Below are 18,846 nucleotides of genomic sequence, written 5' to 3'. Positions count from 1 at the left end.
AATACATACAGAAAAATGACCTAAAATCAAACATATTCTTTCCTCCAAGTGAGCACCTCAGAACACTTTCCGCGTAAGCAAAAGCTGTAGTAAGATTTCCTCAACCAGAGCTCAGGGACTAGCAGTTACGAGAAAATCCCCAAACTTAAGAACAAATCCCAAACTAATTTTTTTCACTTCAGGAAAAAAAAAGGCAAAGTTCCAATCATTTTTACAGTACAAAAATTTTATTTTTCGTTAGGATAATTTAAAGTTTAAAACTGAAGTAGACATATTCATTTTACAAACAAGATATTCTTTAATAAGTAAGACCATTAAAAACAGTAAACAAAAAAGCTGTCTTTACAAAAAGCTCTGTGCATAGCAACTTTATACTGTATATAACTGACAAAGCAAATTGATAAAATGAAACTATACAGTTTGAAAATGAGACCTTACTGTACAAAAGGTAGAGAAGATAATGGTTTTTAAACCATGCATATTGAGATGTGCAAAGAAAAACTGGAAAAAAAATATGATGCTATAACAAAAAATGAGATAAATAATGAAGTAAATTGTCCCTTTAAATGGAAAATCTTACACAGCTCCTCTTACAAATATAGGATAGAATTTGTAGTTACCTATAGAAATACTCGTATTCCAAGTGGCACAAAAATAACCTGGGACTGGAATGATTCAACAGCAAGACTGAAGAGGACAGAGTAGCTTTGTTTTTAATTTATTAGTACACTAAAAATAATCCTTACACACATTTGTACAATTAAATAGATCTGTTGCTGCCAAGGTTCTAGCTGAATGGTCAAGGATGTCTGGTATTTAGTTACACACATTTTTCGGTGTAAAGCTACCAACAAATTCTACAATCAGTTTGAAGACAGTACTGCACTCATCTTCATGCAAGAGCAAAATTCACAGATTCTAAAAGCAATGCTACTTAAAAAAAACATTTCCTTATGTTGGATTGGCTTGAATCCAGGTCTAAACATGCTTAGTTTTGTTCCGCCTTCACCTTGGGATGGTGATGTTCATATTCCACACATGCTTCCTCTTTGATCGGATTTTTCATGGGGGAACTTTCTCTCGTGTGTTTCCTGTGTTTTGGTGCTGTAAGACCTGACCACAAAGGACTGACAGCAGTAATTATAAGCATGCCAGATTTCCCAAACCTTGGATTCTCATGTACATAGAAATAATATTTGGGTCATATTGAGTAAAAGGCAAATGAGACTGTTGGGAGCTGGATAGCCGTGGGCAGGTATCAATGGGACAAACAGAAGGAAGGTAGGATTTGTGAAGTTATCTAAAATTGGCTCAGATGCACTAAAGATGTTTTTCCATGAGACCTGCAACAACTTCTACTGTTAGAACCCCAAACCGAGATCTGTATGTGGACTGTACTATGGTACCAATGAGTCAACAAGGAGAGCCCTTATTGGACATCCAACTATGAAAAAATGGCATCCTTATTGGAAATCCAAATAAGTCAGGGAAGACCCTGATCTTCAGGATCACACAGACTTTCAAGACTCAGCCACTCTTAGCAGCTCCTGCAACATTTCTCTGCCTAGGAGCTGGTTCCAGAAGTATAGAGAGCCCACGGCAACCCCGGGTCACTGTGCTGCTTGGAACACAGATGCCCCTCATCACTAACCCTGCTAAGAATCTAGGTTTCCATCTTTCTGAACATTAGGAGAGGGTTTTAGGGCTTTTAACATTCCTCTTCCAGACACCATCCCATTCTTGCCTGGAAACTGTGTTAAGGAAGATACATATTTTTTTTCAAGAGAGTTGAATGCCAGGAGAGGGGAAATCTGCAGAGAGAAGAAAGGACACGGACATTCTAAGATTCATGCTTAAGAGTCCAAGAAACAGGATCATCTTCCTCAAATCCTGTCTCTGAAGTTCTGTGGGGCTCACACCTCTGTGCTCAACCAGGTCACAAAAGAGGAGGGCACGTGTGGCTCTGTCAAGGGAGAATTCCAAAGGGGCCACTCGGTTGGGAAAGTCACACGGCTTTGGCTCTTCTTTTAGGTGAGACACATGTCTCCACCCAGGATGCAAAGCCTGGGACACACTACAACATGGGAATTCTCTGCACTGCTCGGAGGAGAAGGTTGAAGGCTAATATAAATTTTTTTTAAAAGTCACAAAGAGTGAATACCAAAAGGGACATGTAGACTATTTAGAAAGTGGACGGAGCTGGGAATGAATTGATGAGTTTGAGTATTTGAGTACGTGCATACTGTTTCTGCATCGGGCTGTTCTATAGGAATCTATATAAGGTACATGTTCTTGCCCATGGGTCAATAAAATGATGGAAAAAAGAGGGGGATGCAGGATGGGGGATAAAAGTCTAGTAAGTAACTGCAGTAATAATCACACACCTTTTAAACTTGTTACTACTGGTTTGCATCATTTTCATTTTACATCAGGAAGAGAAATTCCTCTCTCTTCCGAAAAGGTCTTAATTTCTACCTCTACTTACAATAAGTTACACGTTTATTTATTTAAATAATTGTAAAACATTTTAAAATTTTTCCCTTTTTTGTGGGGTTTTTTTTTTGTTGTTTTTTAAAGAGATTAAACTATAAGCAAACACACATACAACAACATTTCATCATTCAATTCAGGTTTCGTTTAAGAAAGTCTTCCATGCTGGTACCCTGTTTTGTTCAATTTTTTTTTTCTGCATAAACTAAATTGGTATCTGAAAGGCTTCATAGAAAATAGAAACTTTCAACTTTTTTTTCCTACAAAGAAAAACAAATAGTATCCAAAATATTAAGCATGAATTGTTTGCCAATTTTTTTCTTAAATATTTTACAAACATAGGAAGGTGGTTCTCATAATGTTCATAACAAAGAATTGCATTTCTGCTCTTAGCACTGACTACGTCAATGACATCTTTTGTCCTTGTCCCCAAGAGGGTCAGTTTGTGTAGCCACCATGAGAGCTAGATGAGAAACGTGAGACCAGGTAAAATGCAGCTCCTTGCATACCCAAATCTGTCCGTCATGTTCATTCTGGGGCACAACTCTTCCCAAAGAGCTCCTAGTGCTTTCTTCATTATTGGTCCATCAGAGTAAGTAGTTTTGTGCTATAAGAAAGCAGTTCTTCCTCTTCTTTACATTGGGGGCACGACAAGTCCGGTCATGGCTGCAAGGAAAGAGTGGCATAGGAATGAGACTCAGAGATGTTTACACTTATGCCTCCAACCCAGAGAGAGGGGCAGCAGTGGGGACTGACAGAGTCTGGTATAACCCCGGGAAATGGTGCATCAGCTGATGTGGGAACCCATTTTCTCCAGGTTTGACCTAGCACACAGCCTGTCAGCAGCACCGAAGCCTTACAGAATCACTGCAATATAAACAAGGCTTGTTGAAGTTTTGTGGGGAGGCCAAGAGCTATGTTTTGTCTTGTTTTATATTAATGGGTTGTATACTTGACATGATAGACATAAACACGTGAGCTAAGTTTTAATGTAGTTGCGATATATTTATTTTTCATCATTAGACTATCATAATTTCTAGATTATATGGTTTCAAATCACTTAGTTGAAACAGGAAAGAAAACCCCAGGTGCTGAGCCATTGAGTAACTTTCCATGCATCATTTATAACAAACAAGGCTTTCTATGCACCCTAGGTTTCTATCCATTCCAGCTGAAATGTGATGAGCTTTTTTTTTTTCTTCCCCTAACTAGCTCATCTTCCTTTGGCTTTCACTGCTGATATGTGATGCTTGTTCACTAATGAATGATGATCCACTGGAATAGAAGACTTTATTTAGTTCCTAATTTGGGAGTCACCCAATCTCCACTCTTCACCCCTTCCAACCACTGGTAGTGCCCAATGTCTCCTCCATCTAGTGAAGAGGACACAGACAATACCTGTGGGGGGCATCGGGTCCAAGGCTTCCCCAGAGCAGCATCAGCACAAAGGGGAAAAAAAATCACACAGCAAAATGCACCCCTCTGACCTTGGCTTTCAGGTGAGGAACCCACAGAATTTCCACATTCCTGGAAATCGGCCGAGTAGTTTCCTTTCCTCAAAACTTCAAACCGTATCTAGTATTTGATCCTTTGAGTTTTATTGTCTCTGGCTCATCTAGAGCTTATCGATTATCATAGAAGCATTTCGCTGAGTGGTGCTTACTAAGCTGATAAGCAAATGGCCAAAATTCTTCCTGCTTGCCCCCACCCCCACCTCTTACTCCTCCCCCTGCTCCCCTCCCTCCGCCCCTTCTCTCCATGCCAGCTAAGTCTTCTCAGGCAAAATTGTCAGCCGTCTAGTTCCCTGCCCATACAGCCTTTATTGAATGTTTGTGAGATCTGGATTAAGGTCTTACACAGCTAGCAAAGCCTTAATTATTTTTGCCTGTATTTCTATATATTGAATCAATGTAACTTTTCAATAAAGGCAGTTCAATTCTGGACACTCCCTGATGATTTGGAGACATAGCAACCCTGGTAATTATCCCAGAGTGTAGGAGGTTTTTTGTTTGTTTGTTTGTTTTGTCTTTTTAATTTCTTTTCCTGGAGGGAGCTGGAAAATGAATCAGGCACATAGTGCATAATATTATCTCGACAATCTATACTCATCACTGCAAAATGCCTGGTAAATGAGGTAGAAGGTGGGACAGTGAACACTGCACATACAGCTCTCTGGTGGTAGGATTCTGGTTCACATTTTTAACTTTAACTTGTCTATTACACTTAAAACTCATCAGCCCCTTCTTTTTTCTGGGTCCTCACAGAGTTACCTAAGGAGCTTATTAAAAGGGCAGAGCCACTCAAAGAAGAAGATCCAGTGTGTGCCGGAAGACCAGCAGATTTCACATATTTCCCTTCTTCCTACTCTCACATCAGGCACTAGGTGGGCTGGATCTCTGCTACGTGGTGACCCTGACTTTTTGCTTGTAGAAACCATAGCCAACAGACAGAAAGCAGAAGTTAACTGGAGAAAAAGTAAGCATGTTCACTGGTGGGGAAGGGAAGCATGCTGAACTGCACTTTGTCCAATTTCTTTCTACCTTTGGCATTTCATGGGAAGGCAATAACTCCCCTTTGGTCCAGGTGAAAAGCAGGTATGGGTAAAGGGTGAGGAGAGGAAATGCACTGCTCTTGTCCCTGGAGAGATAGTGGGCTGTCACAGCACAGGCTCTGGAGTCAAAGTGTCCGAGGTCATCTTACTGTGTGGCCTTGTGAAAACGACTTCACTAAAAATGATGATAATGGTATGACCTTCCCCTTTCGGTCACATGTGAGGCTTGAGCAAGATAATTCATGTAAAGCGCTTGGTTCAGCGTCTTGCACGTGGCGCTCAAAACCAGCAAGTCTCAGAGAGGGTTGTTGGCATGTGGCCTCTGTAGATGATTGAGACCATCTCACCTTGTAAGTCGAGAGAAGAACCTCTCCATCAGCCTGTGATCACCCCAGCACTTCAGACCACACTTTTACTCTTCCACTGTCTGTCTCTAAAGAGGTGAAGCTTTGTGCTGATCACCCCTGCAATCCCAGGATTCCTTCACTCAGTGACTATGGCTGGAGAGAGCATTTGATGTCAGCTTGTTTTTCTCCCTCTATGCACCAGTGGGACACCTTGTAGCATTGGACCTTCTAGCATCAGCTTCTAGCCACCTGATGCAAAATGAGGAAACGTGGCAGTCTGTACTAATTTAGGCGCTGCCCCCCATCCTCCCCCTCCTTTCCCTGCCTTCCTTCTTCTTCTTAAGGTTCAAATCACCAGAGAAATTTAGAGGGAATTGTAGGATCCAAAAGAGGCTCAGGACTTCTCAGTGATTCTATAGAAATGAGACTAGATCCCAGAGCCTACGTGTAACTGATGACATCGTCACTCCCACAGACACTACCTCAGCCTCTTTATTCTGACCTGTGCTGACCAGGAGTTCACATGGCCAAGGACCCTAGAGAGGGTCTTATGGCTATTTTGGCTACTGCTGCCCCCGCAGAGAAACCTCACTGTGACCACAAAGACCCTTCCAGCAATTTGGGCCAACTCAACCCTTAGCGGGTAATACCACAGCAAGACTTGGGCATGCAGCAACAGGCAGGGTAGGGATTCCAGGCCATGGGAGCCAGTGAAAAAGTCTTCCTAGCATCCCTGGGGGCAAAAGCCAGGAGGCCCACATGTGAGTCTCTCTGGACAGTATAGACCCAGAAGACCTGAAACAACCAGCTCAACTTCCCGAACTGAGTGAGAGAGGAGGTGAGGGAGGGGTGGTAAGTGGAAGTCAAGTTATACTTTTTCTCCTCAAAGTGAAGCTGAAAATGTTGGCCAGGGTTGCCTGGAACAAGGAATCCCTCCCGACTTCCGCCTACACTTGCAGTCCCTCTTAGCCTTCTGTGGTGCACCCCCACTCTGCATTTCCACAATGAGACCTGTGGGGCCCCCACTTTGTTAAGGGACGTGACTAAAACCACAGAACTTAGAAAGAGGAGACATCGTCACTGAAGCGGGCATGCAGAAGGGAAAGATACAACAAATACTTAACATTTGCATACATTTCCCAGTCTGGAGATGAAGCCACTTATAGAAAAAGTTATGAGCATATCTCCCAGGGATGCGATGGAAACCAACGGTCCTTGAGGAGATCTGGGGCAGTTGGCGACGCTGAGCTACAGGCTGAGCCTGTTGCTCTAAGGATCAGACATCTAGATGAAAATGAAATTCTTCCCCCTCAAATAGACAGATGTTTCCAACTACTCACACATTGGGTAGCATGTTACCCAGCTGCTTTGTCTAGATGGAAGTAAAAGAATTTTCATGGACTCTTCTGAGTGCTGGCTTTTCAGTTCCCATTTCACAGTTTCTCTGTCAAGTCACTTGACTTTGAGGAGACACCCCTGTCTCTTATGGTAGAATGGGACAGGAACCTACCATACCTCCCAGAGCTCTGCTCAGCCACAACTGGCAGATGAACCCTCGCAGGTGACCCAGAGGATCAGGAATCTATGCACAACCCGTAAAGCTACTAGGCAGATGCCATCCCAGGGATGGCACAGCTCATCCGAGGCTCTGCTGACCTCAGAGGCTTTGATCCATGAGGGGTTAATCCAACCTCTGCCCTGCTTGGTTTTATCTAACACTTGCTTGTCATGAATGATTTCATGCCAAGACTCAAAGAAGAGCCGAACAATAATGTGGGTCGTCGGGATCTGTAGTGTTCAGCAGGTTCCAATTTGCTCTTTTGCCATCAGCTGCCTCCCATTCACAGTGAAATGATTAGATTCTTATGTACTTATCACATTTGTGTTATGTTATGTCATACTATATTTTCAGACATTGCTCAAAAATGGGTTTGATGGGTGATATTAATTTTTGTACTTAGACAGTGTATGTCTTTTTCTTCTTTCTTCCCTGCTCCACCCCTGATCCGACACCTGCTATCAATTTGACTGGCACGTAACCAGAATTCTCACAATGTGCTGGTTGCTCCTGATGGATTCTGTCCATGTATGCCATGGGAATAGGTCTGTACTGCAGATGGGCAAGCCCATCAGATAAGCAGCAATCACCATGTGGTATCTGATGTGACTAGGCACCTTCTGGTAAATCGTGACATGGCCCTGTGGAAAGCAAAGGTCTGGGAAGTCCAGACACTCCTGGAGGGTATATATGGCTCTACCATAGTTAATTCTGTGATCCTGAAGAGCTGTCCAACTTCTCTGTTTTCCCCCATCTTGTTCTCAGGTGGTGTACTAGCTCAGTTCTACAAGCCATCTGTGTCCCATGATGGAAACACCAAAGCATCTCTTTGTAAGTAAATGGCTAGGGATAGGGAGTGATGCTGTGCTGTTTGCTCTTACTTTGCTGGCCCTGTGGCCCATTTATCATGGTGGTACCAAAGTGGGCCCTTGCTTACCTCTGAATCCATTTCCATTGCCACTGGAGCAGGCAGGTGAAGGGGAGCCTTGTGGCCTGATGACAGGGGCAAAGGCACTCTTCTGTTTGACAGCAGGAAAAACTGAAGAGGAAAATGGGAGGATGGAGGACGTGCTAGAAGATCCAACAGTGGGACTTGATGACATGACTGGAAAGCAAAGGCACAACCCTCTTAGGAAGGGACAAACTGAGGAGTTAAGTTCTTTCTTCAGGACACACAACCTGTACCCATTCATCGAGAAATTACTCATTCACTCCAGGCACTGTCCTAGATTCTAGGAATTAAAACAAATTGAATGTGACAGCATCCCTGCCCTGCCCTGTGGGGGAAACATGCGAACAAAACAATGATTAGGGTAACAGCCCTACTGGAGGAATGTACACAGTCCCAGGGAGACTCAGCAGGCAGAGTACTCTTCTGCCAGGGAGTCAGGAAGGCAGCAGCAGGAGGTAATACTATGATAGGTCTTTGTTCATGAGTAGAAGCTTGACAAAGAACCCTCAGACCGACATCTGAAAAATCATCAAATCTACTCAAGAATGGAAACCGCTTTTTTACCCTAAAGAGAAGTCCTGTCTGGGAGCGTTAGGCTTCCCTGGCAATTCTCAGGGCTCCAGAGGTTTGATCTATGGGGTTAACATCTCTGAGAGTGCCATCTCTATGGGCCACTGCCTCATTAAATGTAAACGTTTATTAACATCTAGATTACCTCCCTCTCTCTCTACTTTCAGAGCTCCTGGGAAATGAAGCTGCAAGTCAGACCCCTCTGATGTAATGTGCAGAAAAAACACCAATATTAACAATAAAATTACTTAAAGGAAGCCAAAAGCTAAGTGTTGTAATTTCCAAGAAAAATAAAGGCAATTTCCACAATGAAATGCCCTACCTCTTAATGTCAGATACTCTACCAAGTTACATCATACAAGAAGATAATTTTATCTTCTATGTTCAACTAGCTCAAGTAAGGGGTAAACCAGAGTTCACAAGGGTAAAATTGTCAGATACAGCATCCTGTGGAGCAAGGTCAAGTTCCAGGGACTTATTTTAGCACATTCTCCAGAATTCTGAACTGTCACATGACTTGGTACAAGAATTACTGGAACCCAACGGTCAAGGATGGGAGTGCAAACTTCAGCTTCGTATCTTTAGTGACCCAGCTACCCCACAAAGTAAATTTTGCAAGTGAGGACATGAGTGTGGCTTACAGTTCAAAGACCAAGTACAAGGTGAATTGAAGGTCAACTGTTCTGATGACCTGTGTAAGACTCCATCCCTATTTCTCCCTTCTCACTATAAAGATATACTTTGCACTATGGTCACACAATTGCGTATATAAAGCAATCATACAGCATACCTCCAATATGATGTCTTGTATAGAAAAACCAAAGACTTCGAATAAAGAGCTTTATCCAAAAACTGCTCATCCTTAGGTAAGTCCTGATTTAAAGAGCTATGCAGAAGGAAGCATCTGAGCACATCTCTGCCTTTCCTCAAGTAACATGAATCAAAAGAATTGGAAAGGAAGATAAAGTCTTGGAAGAATCTCACATAAAACTTGAAGATGAAAATGAGGGAAAAATTGGGCTAACTCACTATCATCGAATAGGATGCAGGGTTAAACATTGGGAGTGGATTATATTCATACGCTCCAGCAAAATCTCCTCTTTTAACATTGGCTTTAGCATCAATGAAATGGGGTCGGGGACCTTTCCCCTTTGTGTAAGGCACAGAATTAGAGGCCAAAGGAAAGCTGAGACTCAGGAGGCCCTGATTCCAACAACAGTCCAATCTCTGCCATGCTGTGTGAACCATGTGGGCACCAGGATAGCACCTTGGTTTCTGTGTCTGAAATAGCACCACCTCCCCTCCTACACTGTGATAGAGGAGGGTTTTTATAAGGAGATTAGGCCTACATATACACCTTGATTCCCTTTATATTCAGTGCAGCACTCACTTTTACAAATATTTCTTTTCTAAATAACAGACCTCAACCTAAAGTGGCTTTATCAGGTCAAAGGTGGCTGCCTCTTAGTAGAGGAGTCACCTCAGACTTTACTAAGTGACATAAAACAACTGTTGCAGAGCTGAATAAGCACAGAGCTACAACATGCCCATTTCAAACAGTTTTTGCAAAATTTTTGTAAAATGCTAAACTAAGGTCCAAATTAATTTAAAATGTAATGAGACTATATTCAAAATCCCAAAAGGAATTTTAATTTGTATATGTCAACAAACACAATTTCTATGTTTATCTATTTAAAAAGCAACAACAGTGTAAGAACCAGAAAGTCTTGTTAATACTTCAAAAGTACTAAGGAGGCATTCATCTTAACAGATATTAAAACTGAACGAAAAATCTACATCTGTGAAGCCAGTGTTATACTAGCATAGAAATAGGCAGACAAATCCTTGGAGAAAAAAGAGGCCAGAAACAGACCTGGATATATATGAGAACTGAAACTTAATAAAGGCGACATTTCAAATTAATGGGGACATAAATGCTTGGGAACAATACACAAGTCCCCCGGAGACAGAAATTTAAAGCGCTTCCTCGTGTTAAACACTAAAGTAAATGTAAGTGGATTAATGAGTTATTTGCTAAAACAAAATTATAAAGGCTCTAGTAGAAAAATTAGGAAGGTTACATAATTTACATAATCCTGTCAACCTCAGAACATCACAGGATAAGATTGGCCACATGACAAAAAAACTTCTGTAACACACATAGAAAAGGCAAATGACAAATTAGGAAAAATATTCCTGATAATTATCTAGATATGTTCATATCCTTGATAGCTAATAAGTTTTTTATAAATTAATTAGAGAAAAGAAAAACATCCTGATAAGAAAAGTGGGCAAAGGATAGGAAAAACAAAGTCACAAAAGGAAACAGGAACGAAAATGACCAAAAGACCTAAAAACGTTCAAACTGTTTCAATCAAATGCAAATTAAAACAGCAACGAGAGGATACTTTCCGCTTTAGCAAATTGACAAAGATTAAGAAGAAATGAACAGGGCAGGGAAACAGATACTCTTCCTTTTCTAAGGGAACATTCATCTCTTTGGGGGGATTTTGGCAATGTGTATTTAAAATCAAAGTGTTTTAAAATATGCATATTTTTTAACCTAGTAATTTAATTTTGAGAAATTAATCCCAAGGAGGTAATCATAAATTTGCAAACAAACAAAAAAAAATATAGATTCAAGGGCATTTTTACAATTGTGAGAAACTGGAAAAAAAAAACGGAAGTGACCAAGCAACAGGGTAAAGTATATTCAGTCTATAAAATAGAATGCTATGCAAATATTAAAGCTAATGTTGGAGAAGAATATTCGACAACTCAGAAAGATATGCCTCCTCAGATGAATAATGCAAATTATGTCATAACATGTACGTCAAGCCCAATTTTATTTTTTAAGAAAACATACAAAGCAAAAGTTTAGAAGATGCGATATACATCCAAACTTTTAACAGTGTTCTCTCTGGCTGGTGGATTACGAATGTTCTTAAATTTACTCCTTTCACTTGTCCATATTTTCAAAGTTTTCTGCAATGAACATGCGTTACTTTGATGTAGCAGAAACCAAAGCTTTTAAAATAAACAAATGGAAACTCTCCATTTTGGGGGGGTTAAAAAAATAATATAACCCTTAACAATAGGCATAACAGCTTTCCTGCGTGTTAATGTTCCTCTTCGATTTAGGGCTTTACTACCTGCAAACAAGGTTGCCTTTTGACCTTTCTGCTAACAAAAAAAGCAGAGACTAATAAATTCTCAAATTCCTGGGGAAAGCTTATTGATTGCAGTGAACTTCGCAAAGCAAACAGCACTCCTCATATCCGTTCTCCATTCTTAGGATACAGGTCTGCATCACTGACAGATTTTATGGAGCCTAGCTTCGTATCTGTGACTTTGATAATTTTGCCACTTTTCTTCCATTCCCTCTTTCATTGATCCCGTGGCAGAATCCCATTAGGTGTGCATCAGAGTAGACACTGCAATTTCCAAAACGTATCCATCTATAGCTGGAAAGCCATACTTTAAAAGTTAACGATAGTCATGCCCACACAGAAATAGAGTGTCATTTTTCTTTTCTTTTTTATATGTACATGCTTTTTAAATTGTGCATAATGAGAATGTTACTATTGTAATAGGATTTTTTTCTTTGCTGGAGAAAAAGACAATAGCAATATGTCAAAATGTTAACAAGGTTGTTTTTTATGGTGGGAGTATGCTTTCTTTTTGAAACTATTTCCATATGTTCTAAATTTTCTATAATCATCATTTAATACTCTACAATAGAATAAATGTCTTGATACTTATTTTTGAAAATATAAAAATATTGAGCCCCAGGGCACAGTCTAAGACGATGTAAATGAAGTAGGAATCCCTGAACACAGTTTGGATTTCTGTATAGATTCTGTCCCACATTTGGAATTGCTTGGTGGCGATTCTGCTTTGGAAGAAGTGGTCCCATGAGTATTGCAAGCTTGTCGAGTAGACCATCTTTGGGGACACTGGAGCGCACCATTTTAGGAAAGCTGATCATATATACTTGCAACTGAGAATTTCTCTGGACATCTCTCTCTTTCTACAGATAGAGGCCAAAGAAAAGGCAAATACTTCTGGCCCCCAAATCTCTGTGAACATGGGGAGTTAAGGAAAAACCACTTTTCTTCTTATAAAGATTGACTGGCTTGCACAGTCCCAGTTGGAACTCACCGGGCACCATATCCTCCTTTGCATTGAGCCATTGCATTTGTTGGCGCTAAGGGGTCTGTCAGCATTTCACTCTAACCCCCTATTGTCAGGGGTTTAGAATTCAGCCATAAAAATTTGCACTGAGCTGGAACTTGGCACACACTGCTACCGCCAGGAAGTGAAGTTTGTATGTGAAATTGAAAAAACATCTGTTTGGCCTTTTTTGAAGTAGTGTGAGAGCAAAAGCAGTAAAGATGCAGGTTTCTGATACTCTGCATCAGAATGGCCGTAATGCAAATCAACTTGACCGAGAGGCTTGGCTTTTATTTCTTCTGAATGACTCTGGCAAGTGATTGCTCCGGGCACAGCCTGGCCGCATCAGACTAGTTTGAAAAAGACAACACAAGATCGTAGACTGGTGGTTTTAGACACAAGCAATAGAATTGACAAAATGGTTTCCCCTGGGCTGTTTTTTGTATTTCCCAGAGAAGTTAAGACTTAGCTGGCTAGAAATACAGGTCAGATGCTATTGTAATGAACTCCGTGGGGTAGTCAGTATTTTTGCAGTAGGGGATTTTAACATAATGAGGCGCTGTTTGGAAACCATTCCCAGTTTGCGACTTCTCAGACCCTCCTTCAGAAAATAAAGGTGCAAGAGATCACACGGACCCAGTGGAAGCAAGGAGTGGGTTCTCTGCTGTGTTTCCCCCTCCTGTTGGGCAGGGCGCCTCTTTCTATTCTGCATATGCTGTCCTGTTTTAATGGGTGATTTGAAGATTTGGGTGCTATCATTTTCCTTGTGGCAGTGGGACTGGATGATTGAGAAAGGCTAGTGGAAGGAAGTTGTCACTTGCTGGAGTGGGAAGGTCCCCTCCCTACCAAAGGAATTATCTCATAAAAAATATCAAGCAGTTACCCAGTGGACATATTCACGTATCTGTTCATCCTCTCTCTGTGTCTGTCTGTCTCTCTGTCTCTCTCTGTCTCTCTATCTCTGTCTCTCTTTTTCACCCCTCCCTATCTTTCTTTTGCTCTCTCTCCCTCCTCACCACACTATACACTATATTATTATATTGACCATTTTTGATCTACAAAAATGACAACTTGTATGGTTCAACCTCATACACAGATTTTTATTCATAAAAGTGTATTGAACACGTGAAATTACCATTTGGAGAAACAACAAAAAGTAATTCTATAGTGTTCAGCCTAATTATATATTATAAAAACATGAAATATTTCTTAAATTATTGAATAATTTTAGAACATGGTATTCTGAATCTGATGACGTATTTCTAGTCCTATTTTTACTATTTATGAATCCTTGAGTAAGTCATACTAACTCTTCATATCTTATAAGGGAAAATGATGGTAATAATTATGATTATAGCCATGGCGTAAGGTTGTTGTGACTCTATATTTGAACATGCTTTTTAGGCTGCAAAGTGGAATGCGGTTGTGAGTTACTCTTATTATTGTCACTATCACTGTGTGACATCCTTTACACAGTAGCTCTCTTGCCCTTGTGTCACTTGTTGAAGATGTGAAGAAGGGGCACCCTCTCCACAGTGATGCATGGGAGAAGTCTCTCCAAGGTCTCAGCAACAGAAAAATCATGTTTCTCCTGAGCTATCCCCCCAAAACTGTGTGGACATAAAATCTTACAACAAATAGTGTTTCTTTGCTTTCCCATCTTGCAAGCCTCCGAACCAAGTGGATGGCTCCCTTGAATAGACTGAAGGCCTCCACACTAGTTCTTGGATTCATCTAATTTTCCTATCCACATTTTTTTCTTTTATCTCAGTTTCTTATAGCTGTTATTTTATACTTTCATAACACTCATCTCACTATTAATATCTCCCCAAACATTTTTGGAACAAGATAAGGTAAAAACAAGTAAAGAAATAAATCAAGCAAGCACCAGTTTATTCATCTAGACCACTCTGATCTAATTGATCTGGGCCATCTGACACGACACAACACAGAACTCATGTCTTTATAGCAACAAGATTTTAGTTTTAGCAGAAGAACCAGCCTCTAATACCTCTGCTACTTGGTTATTATGTCCTTATCCCATTGAGTAGACTCTTGAGGGTAATGAAGTGAATAGATAACCCAGAATTAACTCATGGGTGTGTGTCCCCAGAGAACCAACAAGGCTGAGAAAGGCAGCTTCCAGATCCTTGGCGTATCACTCCCTGAGCTGCGGTGGAAATGGCTGTGGGCTGTCCTTGACTTGTTCTTGTTCTTGGCATGAGGGAACCACCCTGGGTGAACAGAGGGTCTGCTCTAGAGCCTTGGCAACGGGAACCAGCATTTCAAGAACATTCCACCCACTCACACAGACTCTCCATGGTGGCTTCTCCCCGGGCCTGAAGTATTCCCTAGGTAATTTTGAAGACACATATTCTCTCAGTCTTCTTAGCCCTCAAAGCAACCCAAATGAGTTTTCACAAACCCCTAGGATATCTAGCTAGCCCAGATTAGGATTAAGAAATCCATCTCAGATCACTCTCTCACGAGCAGCTAAATTCCATCTCTCAGAAGGTACACAAGGAAGGGAGGGTCATGTAAAAAAGTGACACAGGAGCGTGATGTGACAGACAAAATAACCAAGCCACAAACTGTGTTCAAATGATGGCCCTGCTCTACCCTAGCAGTGTGATCTTGGATGAGTTAACCTCTGTGCACGGCAACCTCCTCATCCACAGCAAGGAGAAAGTTCTTATGAGGATTAAAGAAAATATTACATCTGAAAGTGCCTAATGAAGAGCATGCATAATGTTAACTGAGATGGAATCTTTGTTCCTCAGCCCCATCCACACAGCCACATACATCTACCCTTTCTTTGTACAAAGCAAATAGTTTCACTCCTTTTCTTTCCTTCAGAAGGCTTTGAGCAACTAAGTGCACCAAAGTCTAGCTAAGAGAAAAGAACAAAAGGCAGGACGGAAATTTCCTCGGGAAATTGGGCTACTCCTCTACAAATCAGTAAGATGTAGGGGTGTAACTCTCCCTCAAAAGGCTGAAGAGTAAAACCCAGGGACAGAGACACAGAGAGAGCTGGACAGATGGAAAGGGCACTTACTTCCATAAGGGGAGCCTGTGGGGGAGCCGTTTAGAAATCCTGGTGACCCTGGGACGCCCAGGTTGGCCATGGGGACATTGCTGTAGCCATTCATGCTGTTACTGGAGGTGCTGTAGTTAGACTGCTGGGGGGTGGAGCTGGAAGAGTAGCCTCGCGGAGAGATGCTGCTTGTGTTGCGGATGTACCCTGGACAAGGAAAAAGCCCAGACAAATGAACTGGCACACACATCCAGCACAGGCCAAATATGGTGGCATGGGCCCACATGGTCCCCAGACTATAGAACACCACCAAGCCACTCCTGGCAGGGGTGGAAAGTCTTAAATTTGTCTTCAGCCTTTATCTCCCTTCCCCATGCTACACAAGGCCATGTCCCTGACAGTCCCTCCTTCCTCTTTGTTCCCTTTTGCAGTCAACATCTCCAGCTCACACCAAGGAGTGATGGCTAAACTTCCCAACCCATGAGAGCCCTATGAGATCTTAAGGGCTATCACTGAGGCAAGTGTTCTGTGGTCAAGTAAAGCCCGGCAGATGTTGTGTACTGTAGCCATTCCTTGAAGATTCACTTACATGGGACCTAGAGAATAAACAAAACAGTTTAACTTTGCTAACCTAGTGTTTCCCAAATTTAGCACACCACAGTCTCTTTGCTGGGAATGGTGGGCAAAAGGCATCCTAATAACATCCCAAGGGCCACTCATACCCTGCAGATCATACCTTTGGAAATGTTAGTTCAAGGTTTTTACCATGCCCTGAGTGGGGGTGGGGAACATCTTTATTTAAAAATTGTTGTTAAGTTCATCTAAATGTGCTATTCTTTGGCCAAAGATGTGGAAGCATCAGCAATTGAGCGCAGAGAGATCTGGTCTGTGGGAGGGATGGAGAAGGGACAACAAGTCCTCCCCATACTTCTGAAACCCCAGCACAGAGACATCACTTAACCCATCCTGAAATAACCCGCTTTGGATAACAGTCTCTAAAGCTATTTAAGAAATGACCTCAATTTGAAGGGAAAAAAAAAAAAAAAAAGCCATCACATGTCCGCACCCACCCTTCTGTAAGAAAAACTCACCCTGGGCATGAGAATGAAGAATTCTCTTCCAATGAATGAATGAAATTGGAAATAAAACTAAGGTTAGGGGCATCCTTAGGAAATTTATTCCTTTAAAAAAAACGATTCGTGATCAGCTTAGCACCTTAATAAAATCAACCTCAGTGACAAAAATCTTGACGTGATATACTTCACGTGTGAAAAGCACAGTTAACTGAAAGTGTGTTGCTCTGCGTTTGCAAATGAGACAATACACAAGCAGAAGTCACTAAAGGAAACCAAACCACTCTGCCTCAGCTGATAATCACAATAGCAAAAGTGCACATTTTAGTCAAATTATACCTGTGAGTCAGGAAGTCAAAACCCTTCTAAGTAAGTCACAGTTCATCATGACCTTAAATATTTGCAATCAAAGGGATTCTACCTGGGACCTAAAAAGCCCCAAATCTCACAAAACACCACCAATCATGTTGGAATAATGCAATATATGATTGCACGGCTTATCTGGGGACACTCTTTTTTGATGGTATATGAATCAAGCTTTACCTCCCTCCACTCAAGCAAAACCACCCTTGTAAATGGATAAGACGTTCGGAATTTTGACTCTGAGAAAGGGTAGTACCTTGATTATTTCCCTGTGTTGACTCCGAGATGCTGACCCCAAGCTGGCTGCCATACGAGTTGATGCCCATCATGCCACTGTGAGCTGGGGAGCTGGAGAGAGCTGGGATCTGGCTGGGGTTCCTGGGGACGCTGTACAGGGCTTCAGCAATGTCTGCAGCTCGCTTCAGAATGATGTCCTACAAAATGGCAGGTTGAGGTGAGCATTTTTATCCAGCACGAAGAGTCAAACTCAACGGAGTGTAAGATGGGAGCACCTAACCTGGTTGTTGTGTGGTGTGCCATAGAGGGCCTCCACTAGGTCTGCAGCTCTTTTCAATAGCATCTCCTAGAAAAAGAGCAGAAAGGGGAAGGTATAAGCGAAGGTCAGACCCCCCAATGGCCAACTCAAAGGAAAATTATGTATAAAATAAAAAGTCCAGACATCCTCCCTAAAGTATAAATAACTGGCTACGAGGTCCTATATTTGGTTTGACAGGCAGACTATAACCGTACACATAAATCCCTCTCTAAATATGTATCTACATGGAATTCATCTAGATAAAATGGTTCCATCCATGATTGCACCCCCAAAATAGGTGGAGCTTGTTACCATTACTAAAGTCATGGAAGTGCCATTAAAAACTTTCAGACCATTCCATTAAAGAATCCAGGACTCTAAATTAGCCAAAAATTCTTAGAATGATTGACTGACCTGAGTTTAGCTGCTTGCCAAGGAGTTGTTCGTAATACTGAAATTATCTTGGCAGTGCCTTCTGCAAAATTTTATTCTAATAAAGATGAATTCTTTCAATAATATTTCCCCCTGTTCACTTTAACCAGAGAGAATTAGTCATCAGTAATCCCTTTCGTCTCATTTTGTCTTTTCCACCTCCTGCTTTTAACAGCCTTTTAAATTGCTATTAACCTACTTTCCAGATATCATCTAATTTAATGGTGGGGCTGGGGATTTTTCCAAGAGGAAAATAAAGGTGTGATGCAGAAGCAAATGTGGTACTTGAATTTCACTCACAGAACAGAAAAGAGAACACGGCATAGGATAATGTGTGTGCTCAAAATGCAAATGTAGATGTTAAAATTTAATAACGTCTCATTGATTGAATACCTAATAAGTTAATGTATTTTTCAATGAAGAAAGCTAGAATAACGGGCCAGATTCATGATATAATTGTCATAAGCAAGTTCACTTAAAAGCAAAACATTTCATAGAAATTTTCTATGGAGGCATTTTTCGCTTCACTAAATACCTATTTACAGGGTAGTCCCTCGATGAATACTTGACTGCGGATTAACGTGTCCCGGCAATTAATGGGTGAATAAAATTATATTCAAATACAAAGGCACGGGAACTTACATTTTTAAGCCATTATGCAATTATTTATTTTCATAAAGTTGGCAATGTTTCATAAGCTGGATACTTCTAGTGTATCTGTTCTATAGGACCAAGTTTTCAGATTTCCTATTCCCCCGGATATTAATC

At 41.3% G+C, this 18,846-nt stretch overlaps 1 protein-coding gene across 2 annotated transcripts in view; it reads right to left on the bottom strand.

The window, feature by feature from the left end:
- Positions 1-226: 226 nt before the first annotated feature.
- The window catches only part of EBF2 (EBF transcription factor 2), a 187,155-nt gene continuing 168,535 nt past the window's right edge, over positions 227-18,846 (bottom strand). Inside the window, exons 12-16 of one of the 2 annotated variants that reach the window (XM_027600719.2) lie at positions 17,629-17,694; positions 17,368-17,545; positions 15,697-15,882; positions 7,884-8,051; positions 227-3,156 (exon numbers count right to left, since the gene is read on the bottom strand). In XM_027600719.2, coding sequence (XP_027456520.1) covers positions 3,125-3,156; positions 7,884-8,051; positions 15,697-15,882; positions 17,368-17,545; positions 17,629-17,694 — 630 coding nt within the window. In that variant the 3' untranslated portion in view covers positions 227-3,124. The remainder of the gene's footprint in view (positions 3,157-7,883; positions 8,052-15,696; positions 15,883-17,367; positions 17,546-17,628; positions 17,695-18,846) is intronic. The other variant, XM_027600720.2, reaches the window with a different exon arrangement.

Source organism: Zalophus californianus, chromosome 2, assembly GCF_009762305.2.
Source record: "Zalophus californianus isolate mZalCal1 chromosome 2, mZalCal1.pri.v2, whole genome shotgun sequence".
In the NCBI taxonomy this organism is placed as follows: Eukaryota; Metazoa; Chordata; class Mammalia; order Carnivora; family Otariidae; genus Zalophus; species Zalophus californianus.
Note: the sequence above shows the minus strand (reverse complement) of the source record. Positions and strands in the feature narration are given on the sequence as shown.